A 21,926-nucleotide genomic window follows, 5' to 3' on the forward strand; every position below is an offset into this window, starting at 1 on the left:
TAAACATTTAGCTAGAGAAGTAATAGTTAGGGGGTGTCCGCTCCATTTTGGATCCCCAAATCTGAAGTGGAGCGGGCCGATTTGGACCTCCTAAACCAGTGGAGCAGTTCGGGGAGGTCCGGATCGACCCAAAGCAGTTCAGATTCGGAATGGTCTGAAGGCTTGGAACCAGGTAAGTGGGAAGGGGAGCTTACCTGGCTCCCCTGTCCACCGCCACCGCGGTCGTTGCTGCGACGGTGGCAGAGCCAGGGGAGGGGGGCTTACCCAGCTCCGTTGTCCTCTGCCGCCACGGTCCATGCGGTGGCTTCAATTGCCGCCCATGCCTAAGACCGGAAATAAGGCCTATTTCCGGCCTTAGGCATGGGCAGCAGTCGAAGCCACCGCACGGACCATGGCGGCGACGGCAGTGGAGCCAGTTAAGAGGGGGAGGGGATTACCTGGCTCCGCCGTCGCGGTCCGTGTGGTGGTGGACAGTGGAGCCAGGTAAGGGGGGAGGGGGCTTATTCAGACCCCATTTTGTGCCCCCTTCCCTCTTACCTGCTTCCGCCGTCCACTGTGGAGGCAGGTGAGTGGAGATGGGGGTGCAAAATGGCATCTGAATATCGATCCAGACTTCCGGATCTCGCTCCGGATCCAGTTCCGGAACAGGTCAGGGGGGTCTGGATCCACCCGAACTGGTTTGGGCCCGATCTGGAAGGTCCGGATTGGTATCGGAAGCAGTTTGGGGGGGTGCATGCACAGCCCTAGCAATAGTATAGATTCCTTTATTATTTATTGCATTTATATTCTGCTTTCCCCCCATTCCTTAAAGAACCCAAGGCAGCATATATAATCCTGCTCCTTTCGATTTCATACTCACAATAACAACCCATTGAGGTAGGACAGGCTGAAAGTCTGTGATTGGCCCAAAGTCACCTAGTGAGCTTCCATGGCCAAATAAGGACTAGAACCCAGATCTCACGATTCCCATCCACAACAACACACTCTACAGTTCTTCAAGACTTTTACTATTAAGGCTTCATAGCCTCTATGGCAGCCTTACCCAACCTGGTGTACTCCAGATGTTTTGAACAAACACTCCCAGGATTGGGGTTGATGGGAGTTGGTCCCAAAAGTCTGGAGATCTATTTTTGTCCTACTCCTGCTCTATGGTATAAAGGAAAGATCTTCGCCATCCTGACAAACTGCCTTTTACTTACGTTATTTATCACTTAAAATGGATGTAATACTTCATTTCTATAAGTCATATGAGTTATGTCAGTTTCAGAGATAGGATAGGTAAATAAACAGTTCTTTATCCAGCTGTAATGTGTCAAGATGAACCTACAACTGTGTGAGAGCAGTGGTCTGTAGTGTTGCCCCCAGAGTGAGTTTTAGCAAACACACATGCCTCTTTTGAAATCTGGGGAATTAAGAGGAGTGAGTTCTATTCCATCATACAGAAAGACACTACAAATGACCAATGCTACCCAGCTGGCCAAGTTAAGTTAGCAGTTAGTAAAGAGCCTTCTGTATTCACCAATAGAGACTGGAACGATACTCAGTGAACTGCAGCTAAGCAAAGATTTAAATTTGGGCCTGCATAGCCTCATAGGTTTTTTTTTTTTGGGGGGGGCAAAAAAGTAGAAAGGCAGTTCAACTAGTTTCTAAGCCCTTTTAAATTATTTGTTTGTAAAAAAAAATTGCTGAGAAAATTTAGGGGTGCCAGCCCCTTCCCTCACTATTGGCCTGGGACTGCCCTTTCTAAACCTCACATTCTATGTTCTGCATGACAGAGCTCTTGCATATTTTACACGTAAGACAGGCAAACAACAACAAAAACACCTGATTGGAATAGATGGCACTATACTTACAACAGTAATCTGGTGTTCTCCATTTAATGCAAATATTATGTTTGCTGCACAATGCTACATATGCAGAAAGAGCATCACATTCGTAATTCCAAAAATAAGTATTGTTGATCCACATTTTCTCACAAAAGTCTTGTGGTGGAACCTAGATTTTTTTTAAAAAAAATGTATTTAGATGGATCAATGAACACCTAATTATCAATTTTGATTTTCCTCTATTGTTCCTAGGACAGATTGGAATAAATAAATAAATAAATAAAGGACATCGTGATATTTTCATATCTATGATGCAACCAAAAATAGATTCAATTTGTTTCATTCTTCCACCAACATCTTCATTTTTAATATAAGGGGCTTAACATGTATTTTATTATAAACCCTTTGCACTGTATACAGCATGACTCTCCTTGCCCCCCATACGAAACTGGGTGACTTCATATATAAGGGCATATTTACTTCATCCCTTTTTTGTCTCAATAGATACCTCTAGGTTGGATATTTCTGTCTGACTGAATATTTGCTTTTATTTAGCTCACAACAAAATACAGCTGAAAAGGAGCTAATCACACACCCCACTCACCTTCTCTGCTATTTTTAAAATAGAACACTCAGGCGATGAAACCATGAGATGATTAGAGCTATACAACATGGCTAATTTATGTACTTTATCTTTAATATAAGGACTCTGAATTGTACCCTGAATCGCTGAGCTTTAATTTCTAGATGTAGGGTTGCTCATTCTTTTGTACTTACTTTTTTGTGGCAGGGGGCAAAAGCCCATCTATGCAAGAGTTCCATACAATATGTACAGTTATCTTCGGTACAGTTTCTTACAGGTCTCCTTGTTGTTACATCAACAGATTTTTCAATTTCCCAACTCTTAATGAAAGCCTCAATTTCTTCCATATTTGTAATTATTGTCCGATTTTGCATTTTCAGATCATCAATTGGATCACCATTGCAGACACCTTAACGTTAAGAAATGTTAATGTTATGTTCATATATTATGTGTTGATAGTACTTAGCATATGTCAATCAACATATAATAAATATGTCAGCTAGAAAAGCAGAAGTTTGAGGTATTCTGTGAAACATGTGTTTTTTTTTGACAGACAGCCTTTACCTTCTTCTTTCTATTACCTTGTTCTATAACTAGAAAAGAAGTATTGTGAGTTTAAGGATGCTTCTTCTCAAACACATCTATAGCATTAAAGATAAATGCTACCCTGCATTGCAGTTCCCTGCTGATTAGAACATTTTAGACTCATTAATCTCTATTTGGTGATGTTAACAGATTGTACCAGGTACGGTCCTCTTACAAAGGCAATTTTCTCTTCAAATGAACTCTCGGGAAATGTAATACTGTTCCCATAGCCACAAATGTGAATTAGTAATGAACTAGGGAGAGGGGCCATTGCTCAGCGATAGAGCCCATGCTTCATGTGCAGAAGGCTCAGGATTATCACTGGCATCTCCAGGTACCAGGTGATGGGAAAGATCTCAGCTGGAACACCCTAGAGAGCTGCTGCAAGTCAGGGCAGACACTAGAGGGCTAGATAGATTATTATTATTATTATTATTATTATTTATTTATTTATTTATTTATATAGCACCATCCATGTACATGGTGCTGTACAGAGTAAAACAGTAAATAGCAAGACCCTGCCGCAAGTCTGACTCAATATAAGGCAACTTCTTATGTTTAACGCTGAACAGTATATGTTTATGAGGCATGCTGGGAATTGTAGGACTTTTTATGTCTAAACATGCATAGGATTGCATGCTTATTCACAAAAGCAGGACTGGTTTAAACTTAAACCATAGAAAAACTGGATATTCTCCACATTCTTTCAATAGGATCCTCCTGATATTACACTTAGTCTAATTTTTAATTTATTTTTGGATTAAATGTTTGAAGTACTGCCAGGGTTGTTAGTATAAAATTACAGCCATCTCCTTAACAAGTTGTGAAAGATAACCAAAGGATAGAAAACAGGATGGTGAAGAATCAATTCTCATAAAAGCTCTCTTGGGTGTTCCATGAGTACTCTTTCACCAATATTGTGTTCACCATTTCTAATTATTATTAATAACGTTAGATCAATGCATCTTTCTTTTAGGATAAGATGGGAATAACATACTGTATAGTAATGGTTGGCAGGTCTGTTCTTCTAGCACAAACCTCTGACCCACAACCTAAAACTCTCAACATTCAGAGGGAAGGGGTTGAGCTCAGGCAGATAAATTTAGGGAGCTAATCTCAGCCTGTAGCATGATCTAATCCTGTACAAATCCCCATACGCAAAAGCCAATGCTCACAGCAACCATTAATCTAAATATCCCCTGTTATGTACCAGACCTTGCCTGGCAGGTAGCTGCCACTGGGTCTTTTATTCTGTTTACAAGAATGCAACGTGTTTTCTGTTAACACCATGAATGGAATTTGTTGCTAAACTAATCACAAGCTTTAGTGGTGATCCCTGTATCTAGAATAAATGAGGGGAAAGGGAAGCCATAAGATCACAAATAAGATTTTGTTGTAGTTGTTGGCAGGGAAAGCAAATCATACTATAAGACCAAAATAAGGATAATAAATATTAGAAACCATACATATTCTCACCACAAAGTCCTTCAGTCTTGGTAGATGTATTAGAGTGGAAGCCGTACTGGATATCTATAATGCCCGTAACATGAGCCCACTTAATGTTGATGCCAGCTGGTGTATTGATTACATACATAGCACCAGTGTCTTGAATACATAAGCCATGTCTGGAGAAAGGCAAAGGCTGAATTGCTGAATCCACAACCACCTAAAATAATGCAAAAACAATTGCAGGAATGAAAAGTACAGTTCCAAAACCATGCAAGTGGCAGCTTTGATTTTTAAGAATATGTTTCAATGTAATGAATTACCAACATGGGTCTGCTCTCAGAAATCCCCAAATTCCCTCTTTCCTATGTTCAAATTTCAAAAATGAAATTATTTGTAGGAAGTTCTCCTTTGCTATTAGAAAGGGAGCCCTTTTATTCACGATTAAATGGCAAAACAGATCTATTTATTGATTTCTTCCCCCCAACCTTCTGAGCAACATTTGGCCTGAACTCAAGAGTCAGACTGCCCCTTGTCCTCCATAAACACTTCTTATGAGTGAAAAGCAGCAAGAGCAATAAAGCAATGGCTTGGATTCACCAGACCCTTTCCATGAATAGAAGTGGAGAGAGGTGATTTTTGCTGGTTCCCCCTGTAGCTCCCAGCACTGGTTCCAATATAATATATATATATATATATATATATATGACCCCCTCATGTATATAGCACAGATCTCAGCAGCAGATTTATGAGAGCAGAAGGGGAGCTAAGCCTCAGGAGTGCCCCATTGGCTGAATAGAACTCCACTCACAGAATGCTGGATTTAACCCAATGTTGGTTTCTATAGATCAAAGGGGAATTTTAAATATATTAATAGTTGCCATTAAGAAATGTTGAAAGGATTCTTCCATCTGCAGATGAATGGGATATGGTGGGACAGAAGGAGAGATAGGCCTGCAGGATATGTTTGCAACCATTTGTGAGGCTTTGGGACTAATTTCCTGAAGTCTCACGATACTTGGGGGGCTCTATGTGACCAGAATTATGCCTGTATGTTTTTCTTTCCACAGCTAATAACAACTTTGAAGTGGAGGGAGGATTGGGAGGATCAGAATGGGAGCCACAGTGCAGGGAGAAGAGGTTAGGGACATGACACACTTTCTAGTTGAGTGTCCAGTGTATGTCGAGCTTAGGAAGCAATACCTTCTGCCTCTGATTCCCGGGTTCAACCACATGTCACCTAAAAATGTAACTCAGATATTATTGTTAGACTCTGATCATTATATATCGTTCAGGACTGCAAATTTGTACAGCGGGCGCTGGAGGTACGGAAGCTTTTGTTTGCCATATAGGACCAAATTTTACTAATCTGAGATTACATGCGGGCCAGTACTGGTACTGCAATTGAGCCTACTACCAGTTTTATATTATTATCTTGTATTATTCCTCTGATTGTGGTGAGATGGTGTATGGACATGTTATTATGTTAATATGTTATTTTGCTACTATTTTATTTGTTTGTGAATGGCCTAGTTGGCTAACAAGCAATAAAGATATATATTATAGCATTGCACTATTCTTGAAAGGGGTGTTATTTATGTTTTTTAAAAATTATATCCAGAAAATGTAGCTAGTATTAGAATTAACACTCACACACACACACACACACACACACACACACCCTGAGAATAAGAGACTCAAAAACACAGAGATGTGCCATACCCTGCACCTGGCTTGCCTAGCTGTGGAGAAGCCCATGGTGATGGTAGGACATTGTACTTGGCCCCATTGGTCGAGGCAAAGTGGCGCCACAGGCTGGAAGAGGAGTCTTCAGGGGTTGTATCTGTCCATCGTATCTGTAACTATCCTCAGCCTCTTCGGATAGCAGCTCCCTCCATCCCTGGGTGTAGTGTGGCCTTTGCTGGTCATCCTTTTGGGGGCTAAGTAGGATTTTTTGACTCTTAGTTGAATTGGCCGACTGGGGGTCTTTTTGCCTACTTCACACTGTAAGTGGGGTTGGAGTATTTTAGGTTAATCTGTTGGTTGATTTAATGGTTAAGTCAATTTGTTCCAAGTTAACTAGTATGGGGGTGGGCACAATGAGGGAATTCAGGGAAGGTGTGCATATTGAGGCACGGTGACGATGATAGATGAGCTCTGACGGCCTCCTGCTGAGGGTTTTACCGCCACGGTGGGGGGATAAGGACTACATGTGAGGCCAACACACCTCACCCACCTGGAGTTTTACAGCCCAGGAGGGGGTGACACGGGAAGGCCTCCCCTCCCCAAAAGGGGCAGTCCTGTCGGTGGCGATCGGCAGATGCCACTTGATAGGATTGGAATGTTTTCACCCAATAACAGCCCAGCTAGTTGCTGGCTGAGTTTAGCTGCCTGCCCAGTTAGTCCTTTGCAGATCTAATTTGAATAAATGTGGCTCAATTTTATACCGTACTTAGATGTCTCATCTCTTTATTTCCACTCATACACTCGCAAGTGTGCTATATACATGGAAGAAATGTTCAATATGGTCAGATCACAGTAGTTTGCCCACCACCACCACTATCTCTGGTTTCCATGAATAATTTAATATACTACAGAAGAAATCCAGCTTTTTATTAATTAAGGCAAGTTTATCACATCACAGAATACCTATTGGACTGTCTCTTCAATTACATTTTTAGCAGTTTAGCTACAGTTTAAAAATTCTTAACTCACCTTTCTTGCTAAACGATTGATAAGTACTTTATATGAAGATGTTGTTACGTTAAGTTTCTTAAAACAGAGACCCGAAGCACTTTCAGATGGAGCCTTGAAAGAAAAACACAAAAGATTTTAAGAATGAAATGAAAAACCAACACACAAACAATCAGCAGATGCTCAAAGATGCGTTAAAGTTGTACTTAGAGAAATACTCACTAGTTTTCTTATTGAATTGGCACTCTGAAAAGTAGTTTTAAAAGTGGATTAGAATTAGTGTTGCATAAAGTGGCATAATTCCAGCACTACTATAAACATTACTAGTTATAAATATTTAAGTTGCCCAAATATAAACAAATATTGTTATAAAACAGATGGCACAATTGATTGCACTAAAAATCCTTAGGCTGAAATCCTATACACACTTACCTGGGAATAAGCCCAATTGAACTCAGTGGGACTTATTTCTCAGAAAATATGCATAGGATTGCCCTATTGTTTTTTTACTACTTATAAAGTCTGCATTTTCAGTACTGCAATTCTACTAATTGTTCTACTCATGTAGAATCAGTAACACTGTGTAGCTCCATGGATTCCACATTATCAGATTATAATATATAACTGAGACAGAATTTTTATTATTTATTGCCATAGGAAATATCTTCTAAAAATACAGAAATATGGGTGTTTCTTTTTAAAAGCAGTGTACAGGGTTGTGGCTGTTGTGGTTTTTAAAATCTAAAACATTAATATTGCATGGTACTACACAAAGCTCCTACCTGATTAGTGGGACATTTTTCAATGTGAGCCACAATGATTTCTGTAGGTAGCTTGACTAAAACATAAGAGGCTACTTTATACAGTGCTACGTTATTTCCATCAAATGTAATAATGCTCAGTTCAGAGAGTACAGAGCACTGACCTAGGAAAGAACTGACAGTTAATAAGATCACCACTAAACATGACATTTCAAGGCTTTCAAAAAATTTAATAACAGAGGGATTATGCTAGAGGGATTATCTCACATACTGAATTATCCAGAAAGTTCATTGAACTGATAAATAATAAAGACTGTTGCATCACATACACTTATATTAACCATAGAATCCTATCGATGTTTACACAGAAGTAAGTCCCACTGATTTCAATGCTGCTCACTCCCAAGTCAGTTTGCATTGGATTGCAGCCTTGATTCACATTAAGGGCTTGAGAAGCAACATTGGTTCTCCATGTATGTTTCACCTAATGCAGTATATTTTATTTCATTCTCAATATATGTGCTTGTTTCTCTAAAAAATAAAATGTAGATTACTGGTTCATATATTGCTGGTATCTGGTCAAGAGAGCAGGGCTTCTTTAGCTTTAACTGTTGCAATGAACAGAGATTTTCACCAGGTGCTGTATGCATACAAATGACATCTGCTGAAATTCCCTTTTCTATACATCTTTTAAAGATACAGGAGCCCTGTCCTCCTTTCCATATGGTCACCCTAAGTAAGGTAAACCTGTATCTGAGATCAACTACTTCACAATGCAAAGAGAGGAATCACATTAATGAATATTCTCCCATGCAGAAACCACTAGATGTCGGAGAAAGGGTTCTAGCCTACCGTTCTCCCCATTATCATGTTTTGCACACGGAGGATTCTTTTTTATTTTTGTATGGAAACATCCCACCTGTAGTTTGAAGTGGTACTGCCCAGACAGGTTTACCACCACAATGCAAACTAGGCCTAACAGTACGATCTTATACAAGTATAGGGTGGCAATATGAAAAGGAGGACAGGGCTCCTGTATCTTTAACAGTTGTATTGAAAAGGGAATTTCAGCAGGTGTCATTTGTATATATGGAGAACCTGGTGAAGTTTCCTCTTCATCACAACAGTGAAAGCTGCAGGTGCCCTGCCCTCTTTTAAATCTGGTCACTCTAGTAGAGCTCCTGCAGTTTAACTGTTGTGATGAAGAGGGAATTTCACCAGGTTCTCCATATATACAAATGACACCTGCTGAAATTCCCTTTTCTATGCAATTGTTAAAGATAAAGGAATCCTGTCCTTCTTTTCATACGGTCACCACAAGTAAGCCCCACTGAGTTAAATGGGCTTAACCCCCAGTTAAGTGTGTATAGGATTGCAGTGTAAATGGAGTTTCTACACACAGAGACTTAAAATTTCCCTTTGCACAGACTAAGGGCCAAAACAGACATTATTTTTCATTTTTTCTCTAGAGTATTCATAGGGCCCCAATCCAGATGAGGCCCAGAGGATAAAGAAGAAAGCCCTCTTAACTCCCACATTAGGGTTCCAATCTAGATCGAGGGCCTTGCACCTATTCTAGGGTAAAAATGAAAAAAAGACACCACTATTAGCTACATCTCTAAAGTAATGTCTGTGTCCCCCCTGGCTATCTTCCTACATCAACTCAGAGCTTGCCTTCAGAACCTTGTGGTAGAAAATCCTGTTTGGTTTGATCCTATTACTACAAACTTTGGCCTATATTACTATTTTGTTTCCAATTAACCCCTCGGGTGAATATCTCTATTCGCTTATCATTCAAGCTAGAAATCCATTATTCTAAATTATAATCAACTGCCTGTAACTTTTGTAATGCAAACAGCTTTCATGTTTAAAAATATAAAGAAATCTAGGCAAAGACTTACAAGGGCATTCCCATTCTGGACAGCAGCTGTCACTGTTGATCTGAACTGGCATTCCTCGAAAACCACAGTCAGGCTTCTCCACATTCTTATGGCAGTTCCTCGAGAGATTGTAAAGCATCCATCCCATATTAATGCACACATACTGACTACAACTGTCTACTGGATCAAGATACCTTGGCTGCTCCATGATAAGAGAAACAAAAGTTGCAGTCATTAACATCTGAACTGATTTCATTTCATGAACACAGATTCACCAATACTTCACAAGACAGGCCATTTTAGGGGCGGGGCAGGGGACACAATACATTTAAGCACCAGCATGTAAGTATTGTAGTCTGAATGGATATATTTGTAAACAGTTTTCTCATGATGCATATACCTCAGAAACATGACTGAGTATAAGGCAGGTGGCTTTAGAAAAAAAGATTAGAATTTGGGTCTCTGAGGATTACTGGATATGGAGGAAACATAGCGCTGTATCGTTTGGGTTGTACCCAATGTTAGTCTAACTTAAGTCCCATTTGTTACAGTGGGTCTATTCAGAATATAGTACCTGCAGGCTATTTTTATGAAGGGCTGACCGTTGAAGCAACGTAAGTGAAAAATGAATATAAAAAGAGATATGTAATGAAAGGAAGAAGTAAAGAAAATAGATAAAGTAATAGAATAATTTTTTTTTAAAGTAGAATATAAAATAAAATAAGCAGGCAGAAATGCCCTCACCGTGCATTCTGTGGATGTTGCAGATATGAATGTGTGTATCATTGTGCCAAATGAAGCATATTCTGCGCTCTCTGTTGTCATCATTTCCATTTCAGCCTGCAATGTTTGGGTTCCCAACGGCTCTGCTGGGGAGCGAGATGCATCTGTTATTGTGACATTCTGCAAGCTGGTGATTCTCACTTGCTCCGGTTCAGTCACGCTGTAGTAAGGTTTAATTGATTTGGGTGGCGGAACTCTAGACCAATCGGATATTGTTATATCTGTCACCTCAGAGGGAGAGGCTGGTTTCATGGAAGCTGTGCTGCTTTCATTGACAGACAGAGTCATCTGAATGGAAAACAGAGATGGCCCCTCAGTGCTTGCATGCTTTGTGATGTCTTCTTGCACTGCTGAGGTTTGATTACTTTCTAAGGCATATGAAGTGTTTTCAAAAGTGGTTGCATTTTGGAGTTCTGAAGCCTGTGTCCTTCCCAGCTCTATCCAACCTGAGGTAGTCGCTTCATCCATTTTTATGGGTATTGTTCTGAAGGTTTCTGTGGAAGATTTGGGTGTGAACAAAGTGAAGTCCGGGGCATGCGTAAGTGTTTGGGAGGTAGTAGAAACTGGGATTGAAGTAGTAGATGTGTAAAGTTCAAAATGGCTAGGAGAGAGTTCAGTCACTTGTGCAGTTTTAGTAGGAACTATTGGGCTGCCAGAGGAACTAAGGGAGTACTTTTCAGTGACATCTTCTGGGACTGTTGTAATATTCCAAAGCAATGCCATAGTATGTGTTGGCTCCACAGACTGAGTGCTGAATACACTTACTAATGAAGATAATGTTCTATTGTCCACTGAAGAAGTTGAAGAGGAACTTCTAGTTCCCAAAGATAATGTAGGCATATCAGAGATCTTCAAAGGAAGCAACGATGTAGTGTGTATTGTTGGAATATCTGTAGTTGCAGTTAACAAAGGAAAAGATGAAGATGAAGGAGAGGCTGCAGGGTATGAACTTGGTCTTCTTGAGGTAGTATGTTCACCAAGCGATACAATTGGCATTTGTATGTGAATGCTAGTTGGGACTACAGCAGATGTGATGCTAACTGATGGAATCATTGATGAACTTTCAGAATGAGATGCTGAAACAGAGATCTGAGGAGTAGAAGATCTTGTTGTTAACACTGTAAGTAACCTGGATGGACTTGTAAAAACAGATAAGGCATCTGGAAACTCTGCAGAAGTAGTAAAAGAATCTTCACTTTTAACTATAGACACAGTTTTTAATTCTGTATGTGGGCCAAATGTATGGACGCTTGTTTTAGATGTTGCTTGTGCTGTATCATATGAAACCTTGATAGGTAACACTGAAGTACTACTAGGCAAAACCCTAGTGCCAGCAAACTTTGATGAACTTATAAAAACAGTTGACTCTGGAGATGTGTCTGTGTGCAATGTGTGTTTACTTGCTGTCTGAACTGTACCGGTTAAAAATGATTGGTAAGTTTGAGGGATACCTGGAAGAGAAAGTGTGGAAGGTCCTATATGAAAGCTCTTCGAGACAATTGTAACTTCCCCAGTTGCTTTGGGTCTTTGAGATGTAATTGGAGGAGGCACTAATGTAGACATTACGTGCGTCACTTTGGGACCCAGTGAAGACCATTTGCTTGTAGGACTTTGTGTAGACACTGAAGATGATGCTCTACTAACTGTATCTGAGAGAGTAGAAAAATGTTTTGAGGTTAAGGGAGCAATATGTTCAGGTGTCAGAAGTGCTTTTGGTGAGAATGCAGATGTAGGCAGCAATGTTTTTGTTACTGTTTTGGAGTCAGGTCGAATTGTTGCTGAGGCACTATAAAGAGGACTTGTAGCAAATGCAGTAAATCTAGAAGTAAATAACGGGATGGGGGACACAGCGGTTGTAAGTGCAGACAGATAGGGCCTAGTTCCTGAGGTCATGGTAAATGTCAGTGGTTGACCTGTGACTAACATGGGACTTGGAAGAGTTGTTCTTTCAGTAAATAAAGATTGTGTCACTGCAGCTACTGGCACCTGAGAATGGCTAGTCATCAAGATGCTTGTAGGTATTTCAGTAGAAGCAAAACTTTGTCCAACCGGTAAGGAAGCTAATGTGGTAGAAGAGGCTATAGAGCCTAATGGTATAGATGATGTGGTTATTAATGGTAATGCTGTAGTTGCAGGGGATAATGATAAAAAGGAAGTAGGACTTGTACTGTAGGATACTACAGTAACTATTGGGGCTTCTGAAGTAGTTGGAAAAGCTGCTGGGGATTCAGATCCAAGTAGTACAGGTGGGGTTGTAGTACTGTAGCTTTCTTCAGGAAAACGTACTGGGACTGAAAGCAAAGATGCTGATACTGAATGAAGATCTGTAAGCATTCTCTCTGTAGTTGCTACTCTTTCAGTTGTCATTTTCACAGTTAGATTAGTATGCGTTGGCTCAACCCCTTCACTGGCAAATACAGAAGGCATTTGAGAAAATGTTTCCTTTGTGTCTACTACATGGGTGCTTAGTTCTGTAGGCCTTGTTCTCAGTGGCTTTGTCCCAGATGAAGGTTCTGTAGGCTTCACAGGTATGCCTGTTAAAAGAGAATGCTTCAGTGGTAATGAAATGGTGGGGGAAAGAGGACAAGATTCAGGCCCCTGCTCTTAAAAATGAGGAGGTACGATGACTCTGTTGTCATGTAATGGCTAACTATTAAACAACCCATAGTTAGCCATGGTCATGCTGGAGCGAGCAGCTTTCTTTCTGGATCATAAAACAACCCAGGAATGCCCCTGTTCCTGGGTTGGTTCATGAGTGCCAGCTTTGTACATCACAATAACAAACCAAGAATGGGGCATTACTGATGCTTGTAACTGGGAACTCGACCTTTTTATGAACACAGTTCCCACTCCCTAAGGGGATGCATGTGTGAAAGCCTACTTTTGTATATGCATTGCAATTGATAGATCTGAGTGACCTAGCAATTGTAGCTTTCACTACCCTGCTGTCTTTGGTTTATGTCAGGGATTCAGAAAGTGTGGCCTTCCAAATGTTGTTGGACTGCAACTCCCATCATCCCTCACCATTAGCTATGCTGACTAGGGCTGATGGGAATTGCAGTCCACCATCATTGGGAGGACCAGATGTTCCCCAACCCTTGTTTATGTATAAGTAGTAATGCAGTCTGTATAGAAAGTTGCGTCCAATGGTTCAGTTTAAGAGAAAAATATTTGGCAAATATTTTCAAAACAAAACCATTTTAAATTGGGGTGTTTTTTTTTAAAAAAAGGAAAGACTTTTAAAAAGTTATTCACATGTAGAGTTTGACTTTCACTTCTAAAATTAACAGCCCAATATCTACTCAGAAATCCCATTCAGTCCAGTGGGATTTACTCTCAAGGCAATGCTGCATTTGACCACTGCCTAAATTACTTTTTTCAGAATTCTAGCAATAAAAACAAGTGGGTTTTCCGCAAGCATTCTGATACCTCCCCATTTCTTCATGGATGTTTTGGCTACATGACGTGTGGCAGTCAGTTCACTTAATACATAATTATACATAATTTTCGAACTGTCAGAAATATATATTTAAAAACCAGTTTGCACAATCATAACAGTCTAAAACCCAAGAAAGACTACACCAAGTAAATTATATCTGGACATACTATAATCTTTTAAAATCTTGTTGCAAAGACCAATTTTATGAAAGGCAAATATTACTCTGATGTTGGATGATATTGCTGACAACCAATGTATGCTACATTATTGTAGCAATTCAGGAAAAATAAATAAGGGGCACTTACAGTCATCTGGATAGACACATTTAAGTGTGACTTCATCGAGAATCATATCTTTCGGACAGTATGGTAAGCATCCTTCAACCCTACAACAAAAAGTTTCAAGAAAAATAAAACACACAGTAATTTTTTTTTTGGAAGTCTTTTTAAAAAGTTGAGAATCCTGAAGTTTATATGGCTGTATACTACATAGAATTTGAAGTAGCTGGTATAATTGGGAGTTGGCTGAAAAACTACCCTCTCTTTTGATACTTGAATTCTAATTCTTAACAAGGTACCCTTACCTTGGCTCATGACAATGGAAGCTATTATTTGACAAAATTGTTAAGAAACCCAAATGATAGAGTGATGGAAAATATGTTTTTAAGGCAAGCACATTCAAGGCTTATTCAGATGATAATTCACCCCACAGATGCTCCTCAGGGGGAGATTGGAAGCAGGTCTGAGTCTAATGATTCCCTCCCACACGTCTTCCCTCAAGTCCCCTCAGTCACCATGAAGAGAAAGAACCAAGTGAACTTAGAGACCCCACATTTATTTCGTGCAGATTTATTTCTAGCAGAAGCCGCTGATATGACTCATTTTCAGCAGGTTCTGTCAAGAAATTTCCACATTCAGATAAACATGGGATGATGATCTCCTTATATTAATACTTCTCACACGGTAAGAGGAGTTGGAGAAGTAGTTCAGGTACCTGAAGCCTGCTCTGAATTTCCACTTGGATAGAGTATGTGTGGTGTGGGTGGGGGGTGGGGGGACAGAACTGTCTGATCCAATAAACTAGGGAAGGGTAGACTTCAGGTCTGCAGGAACTACTTTGCTTTTTACTAGAACCCCAACCAAAGCTAGGTGCAAAACAGTGGCTGGGCTGTGGACTAAGAAACATGGGTTCTTCTAGACAGAGGGCTAAAATCACTGTACTGCTATTCCGCCTTTTATTTCTTAGCTGATTGTTTAGCAAAAAGCCCGCAGCCTTACCAGGGCTTTGACTTCCAGAGTCTTTGCATGTTTAACTATTGTCACAGTACAGCACTCCCCACCCCTTGTTTTTGCCTGTTCCTTCTCATATGTTTTAATTATAGCACCAGCAGATGGCGCTGCTTTGTAGTGCGATTTTGATTCATTACTGAATTTTTTTGGGTCAAATTTTTTTGGGTCAAATGGTAGATTCTTGCTTGAAAATGGCAGAAGAGGCCTTGGAGGTTGATGATATCATGAAAAGGATCCGCAAACCTCTGAGAGTGACAAATCATGAGCATGCAATAAATCATTTCTATGGAGAATCTCTAAAGACAGAAGAAGCGGCAGAAAAACATGGGAATGTTATCAGTCCAAGGGGATGTCTACCCCTCCCCATAAAATTCCATGAATGAGGCAAGGTGGTGGTGCCATAAAAGTTTGTCTGGAAGCACCCACACACTTAAATTTAAGGAGCAGGTCTGCTCTGAACTAATGCTCAGCCCAGGAATTAGTTTTCAGTCCCAGAGCTGAACTTTTAGTTATTTCACATCTAATATTTTCATGGTTTCCCCCCAAGCTTTCTAGTTTCAGAACTCTAATTGGGGTGGGGGGAGCCTTTCTGTTGGAGGAATGAGGAATGAGAAATCCTCGCCAACCTACTGCAATTCATTCAGAGGCCTAACACTAGATTCCAATTTACATTTTGCTCACTTCTTCAATTAACATGTTCTACACAAGAAGACTGAGGACTGAACCACAGGCTATGTTAAATATGTGCATGCAGCTGATCCTCATCTCTCTCTTTTTGCATCAGGGTTCCAATCCAGATTAGGCCACCACATGTGGGGAGAAAAGGCTTAAGCCTTCCTACTCAGCCATCCCCCCACCACTAAATCCCCTAGGAGGTGCTAAAAAGGGGAAGAAACTCAGTTGGTGCTCAGTTTGCCCCTACAGAAGTTCTAAATGTTTAAGCAAAATTTAACTAAAAACATAACATTAAGACTTACTATACAGATTCGTGGACATACACAAAGGGAAATAATACCAAGAGTGTACTACATTAATTATTACACTAAATATTAATTGTACTCACGGTGGAAGAAATTTACATGCAATTCCTTCAGGATCACTGCAAGTTTTAACACAAGGGCTTGTACAAGGTTCATATCTCCATTCACACATCCTCCTGTACGGTACTGCAGTACGGAGTTCTAAAAAACAAAACAATCCTAGCATTTTGCAAATGGATGCAAAGTCGGTTTCCAAACCATGGTTATTGCTGACAATTTCTATACCGCCCAACAGCCGAAGGAAGATGAAAACAGAATTCACTCTAAAGAACGGAGGAAGTAGAAGTTCCCAGTGCCATCTCCCTATGTGCAAATCATGTTGTTCCTGGAGACCGGGCATCTCAGATATGCACCTCAAATATTTATAAAACATGATGTTGTCTTTCCAACTAAAAATCACTTATGGGCACAATCACTCCTACCTAATCTCTCTAAGGCATGCTGAAACTTGTAGCCCTTTTTCTGTCTAAACATGCATAGCCCTGCATGTATGTACAGTATTAAAAAAAAACAGTAGAACTGCTAATTAATAAGTAGGACGTTAAACAAAAGCATGAAAATAGAATAAAATCAACCCTGTCATAAAGACCAGCAAATGCCAGGGAAGAAATGAAAGTCTTCATATGAAATAATATGTACAAGATGGAGACCATCTTGAGATTTCTTACGGTAGGAGCAAGTATATGCTAATTATTCTGATGAGTAGGTGTAAATCAGGGGTGCAGAACCTAAGGCCTGGGGCCCAAATCTGGCCCTCCAGGAATCCCTAGATGACAAGTACTACAACCAATGATTATTTGATCATTTCCTGGATATTTTTTGCAGGTTTTTTTTTAACCTATTTTGAAAGGTTGAAATATCTTTCCTAAGACTTAGTTACTGCTGTAAGAAATTCAAGCTAAAATGCTGGTATTTGGGGGGCAATCTTTTGGCTTCGGTCTCACTCATCACTGAAATGTAATCCCAAAAGCTTCTCCAAAATGGAATTTGGATTCCAGGGTGAAAAAAAGTTCAACATCCCTGTTGTAAGCTAACTGCTATTAAGATAAACTGCTATTAAGTTCAACATCCCTGTTATAAACTAACTGCTATTAACTATAACATGTTAAGTGACAAATCTATGGTGTCCCCTCCCTAGGATGGCCATGCATCCTACATACTTTATAGAAGACTGTGCTCTATTTGAAGGGCTGTCCAGTCCACATCAGGGTTAAAGATAAAATAAAAAAAGCATAAGAGGAAGAGCTGGGCCTTGAGGTTGCCTCTCAACAGCACCTGATTGGTAGGCTGAGCAAGTACACAGATCACCTGATCACAGTCTTTCCCGCCCTAGTGAGAATAACTGCATTTCTATTTAAATTGTAGCAATTATTTCTGAAATTGTATCTAAACATATAAAATAGCATATATAATATCTGTGCAAACCTGTGTCCTCTTCTGTTCTCTATTCAGGCACTGTACATCCTCCCCCCACCTCATAATGAGCAACTGGCCACCCTACCACTTTCTCACCCTGTCCAGCATCCCATCCAACTCACCCTCTATACTGAAGCTGCTTGAGCATTTGAATTCTTCAGAATCGTCAAACTTTGATACTTTCACAGCAGATGCGCTGAGTATAATGAAGAAACCTTTCTTGCTATGCAGTTCAAATGCACTGTAACCTGGGATCCAAAGGCCCTGGTGATGGAAAAAAGTCACCCTTCTACGAAATGATGAGCTTGCATCCCACTGCTCTAAGCAAACGCTTTCGTCTTCATGGACATACAGAAAGTAGTTTGGCCTTTCAGCAGATTCGAGTGAAACCAGAGATGGAGCTACCACAAATGAAATACATAGTAATTAATAACAAGAATTAACTCCAAAAAACCTAAATCGTATATAGGATATATTATTGCTTAAAACCTCTTTAGGAACTTCTCTGCAGTGACACACACCCTTTGGAATGATCTCCCCTTTGAGGTAGGTCAGGCCTCAATGCTGGTGTGCTTTAGGCATTTATTGAAAATATATCTGTTTGCTTTGGCTTTCCCCCAGCCATGAGTTATCTTGGTATCAACCTCATGATACTATTGTGTACGTCCGTGAGGATTTTGTTTTGTTTCATTTTTTGCTTTTCTTCTTTTGTAAATTGTTTCAAGGTTGTTTTCAAATGAGAAGTGGTATATAAATATTGCTAACAAATAATAAATACATTAAGTGCCAAATTAGTCCATGCAAGATTATGCTAAAATTCTGTTAACAATATAAAAGGGCCTTTTTCATTTTGACTATTCTTATACTATGCCTACACTAACTATGGGTAAACTGTGAGTATCAACTGATTTGGTCTTTGGAGCTTTCTGAAAGTGAAAATGGGCCACCTGGGTTGTCAGAGCCTTCCCATGCTGATGGAGCTCCTCCTGGCAGCAGGAAGTACTCCCACACACACACACACACACACACACACACACTGTGACAGCAGTTCTGGGCCCTGCTCTATACATTTCTTAACACCTAACCTATTTCTCTCTTATTCGAGGAATGAGAAAATTCCTTTGTCTCTACATTTGTACTATCACGATCAAATTTACTCAGATTTTAGAGAAGATAATTAGAAAAGTATTCTCTGGTGTAGAAAGGTTGTTTTGTTTTTGTAACTCCTAAGACCTGAGATTTAATTACACTGAATTCTAAAGATAAAACTCACATAATATTTTGTCTTTGAAAAGTCCAGGAGTTAACATAAAATTGAAGTACACATTTCCATTCATACTGATTCTAGGCAAAGGAAATATCATTTTGCTGGTGATGTTGACTCCTATAACAGTGTCATTCTGACCATAGCTGGCCAAAATATATGGTCCTTCTCCAAGCCCTGGAGGGAGGAAAATGAGAATCAAATATTAAAGCAAACTAGAAAGAAAAGAAATTGCCACTAGCCGTACCAGCACTTTTTAGCACTGCTGAAGCGTGACTTTTCTGCACTCAGAAGGAAATGGAAATAAAAAAGTTCCACACAAACACTTTAAGATATGTACTATATTATCCAGCAATCTACTACTGTAATATTTAGTCACGTTAAGTCCTATTCAGCAAAGGTTCCCAGTAACGTTAATGCAAATTTCTCCTTGTAGCTTCAGCCTCATTTTACTCCTTCCTGATGAGCACAGGTGGAGATTACTGTTAATTGCCCCAACTTCAGTTTTGGTTCTATGGATGAAGGCTTGATTTACTGATTTTCTCTTACTTTTTTTCTTTTCATTTTTTATAGGAAAAAATGAAAGAAAAACAGTCATTTAAGCCACCACCACCACCCCTCCACACACACACACACACACACACACACACACACTCATCAGGAAGCAACAAAACTGGCTGCACCTACTAGCAGGAAATATTTAATTAATATTTAAATTCATTAAATATTAATTAACACACACCCCACACACAAAACCAACAACAACCCTTTTCTCTGATCACACTACACAGGCCAATGCTGCAACCGTCACCCGAAAATTTCCAGAAATAAGGCCTGAGGAATACAGGAAAAGAACACAGAAAACATTAGAACGCAATGGGTTGAAGTGATGTCAGCTGGATCTTACATAAAAAGGGAACAAGCAAAGGATGGCAACTCCAGGAGAAAGGACAAGAGCGGAAGCAACTCAGCTGCTTTGGGACATATTCTTGGATTCCCATGAATATTGTTTCCTGCCACTTCAGTCCTCTCCCACAAAACAGCAATGAGTCCCATCTAGGAAAGTGCTACAAATAATCCCCTGCCTATATCAGCTAGGCTCACATGCAGCTTTCCTGTTAAAGTAACAGAATTCCAACAACTCTCCTTCATTATTGGGATCTGAGTGCTTGTTTACCTGCACAGTCCTTCAACTGACACATGTTCATATTTGGACAATTTCTGCCTTCCCTCTATTCTCTACTGTAATTGAGACTTGATCTAAAATATCATTAGACCACATGGTTATCAGATTAACGGCACACTCGTTACTGGGCACTCACGGATTTTCACGGGTCCCTCTCACAATGTCGTCTGCCTCCTGAGTGCCTCCCGCACCTTCTAGCCTTCACATGACAAAAAAACCACACCCCAGTAAGTCCGACTTATTGTTAAAGACGGAAGTTGCCACTATCTCCTGCTGTGTGTAGGAGAAGCAGTGCGATCAAAACGGCCCACTGAATGGGCCATGTGCACGTTTTTTATGTCCTCTTTCAAAAGATGAAGTAATGAGGGACAAATGTGCAGGTGGAAGAGCAGTGGTAAAAAAACTCAATTTCCCCCGTGTGATAATGCGGTTAGAGCAGTTATCTTGGACTGAAGTTGATCAGAAATATATCTGTATCACTAAACATCCTGGAAAGCAGAACAATGGCAAAAAAACACCCCAAAAAACATCCTTAAATTTCTTGCACAAAATGCTCGAAATGGTGCTCAGATCATGTAAACAGAAGTTTTATTTTAAACTTGCACGGAGAAATTTGCGAGTGCTAGTCTTGTCTTGGGAGACTGTATGCACCAGTACAGTACTGATTATTTCTTTCAAAGTCCACACAAATACTACATACCTTGGTTGTAATAATCACAGTCATAAGCTGAAAGAAGAAATGGGTACACTATTTAATAATATCCATAGCAGAAAATAATTAGAGTATTCATGATTGTCAATAATTCAGAGACAAGGTGACAGCCAAGCAATAAACCCTGACTCACAAAAAAAATGTTTTTATGTATTTTAATTAGCTCCTCCATTTTCTTTGGGATCCATTATTAGTAAAGAAATGTCTGTCCAATTAGTGGCACTGGTTTTGAAAATCTAATTTTTACTGCAGATTTAAACTGCCGAGGTAGTCTTTTTTCACATTGCAGGAAACCCTTGCCAAATTTGTTTACACATCCATTCTTTTTTAAAGCTGTCAGTGCTGATATAGAGGCCAGTTTGAGAAGCGAGATAGATAAGACAGACAGACGGATAGATCTTAAGTAGGATTATTTAGTTCTAAAGGGCACAACTTCTAACATGAGTCATTGCTGACTCTTATAGCGGGGTGGTTTGCCGTTGCCTTCCCCGGCCATTATTACCTTTCCCCCAGCTAACTGGGTACTCATTTTACCGACCTCGGGAGGATGGAAGGCTGAGTCGACCCGAGCCGGCTGCCTGAAACCAGCTTCCGCTGGGATCGAACTCAGGCCGTGGGGAGAGTTTCGGCTGCAGAAACTGCTGCTTTACCGCTCTGCGCCACACGAGGCTCATCACTTATCAGCAACAGCATGGTAAACCGGTTTCAGTCTCTGACATTTTAATAGAAATCAAACAACAAAGTGTGGAATAATCTGTATTCTTTACAGAAATGACGTTGGATTTCACAATGAGTAGCATACATACGGCAGAGAGAAGGAGATCTCCAGTGAATTACTGCACCCTGCTGGCAGCATTTGTGAGCATAAGCTGCAATACTTGTACACAGACATTCACAGTCTCCACCGAGATTACAGTTGCATGTGTCTGTATGGCAGTTTTTGACAAACGACGTCACATCAATCTGAAAAATATGGAGGAAAATAAATATTTCTGGAAAATGAGTGGGATAGGTTAAAATGA

At 40.1% G+C, this 21,926-nt stretch overlaps 1 protein-coding gene across 1 annotated transcript in view; it reads right to left on the bottom strand.

Moving 5' to 3' along the window:
- OTOGL (otogelin like) overlaps positions 1 to 21,926 on the bottom strand; it is a 107,113-nt gene that overhangs the window by 25,293 nt on the left and 59,894 nt on the right. The window contains exons 32-45 of the mRNA XM_063134987.1: positions 21,711 to 21,867; positions 20,893 to 20,919; positions 19,016 to 19,183; positions 17,865 to 18,143; positions 16,350 to 16,467; positions 14,303 to 14,382; positions 10,520 to 13,092; positions 9,797 to 9,974; positions 7,917 to 8,059; positions 7,357 to 7,380; positions 7,156 to 7,248; positions 4,471 to 4,660; positions 2,604 to 2,818; positions 1,854 to 1,995 (exon numbers count right to left, since the gene is read on the bottom strand). Of these exons, the coding sequence (XP_062991057.1) occupies positions 1,854 to 1,995; positions 2,604 to 2,818; positions 4,471 to 4,660; positions 7,156 to 7,248; positions 7,357 to 7,380; positions 7,917 to 8,059; positions 9,797 to 9,974; positions 10,520 to 13,092; positions 14,303 to 14,382; positions 16,350 to 16,467; positions 17,865 to 18,143; positions 19,016 to 19,183; positions 20,893 to 20,919; positions 21,711 to 21,867 (4,387 nt within the window). The remainder of the gene's footprint in view (positions 1 to 1,853; positions 1,996 to 2,603; positions 2,819 to 4,470; positions 4,661 to 7,155; positions 7,249 to 7,356; positions 7,381 to 7,916; positions 8,060 to 9,796; positions 9,975 to 10,519; positions 13,093 to 14,302; positions 14,383 to 16,349; positions 16,468 to 17,864; positions 18,144 to 19,015; positions 19,184 to 20,892; positions 20,920 to 21,710; positions 21,868 to 21,926) is intronic.

The sequence above is a fragment of the Elgaria multicarinata genome, chromosome 9 (genome assembly GCF_023053635.1).
Source record: "Elgaria multicarinata webbii isolate HBS135686 ecotype San Diego chromosome 9, rElgMul1.1.pri, whole genome shotgun sequence".
Classification (NCBI taxonomy): Eukaryota; Metazoa; Chordata; class Lepidosauria; order Squamata; family Anguidae; genus Elgaria; species Elgaria multicarinata.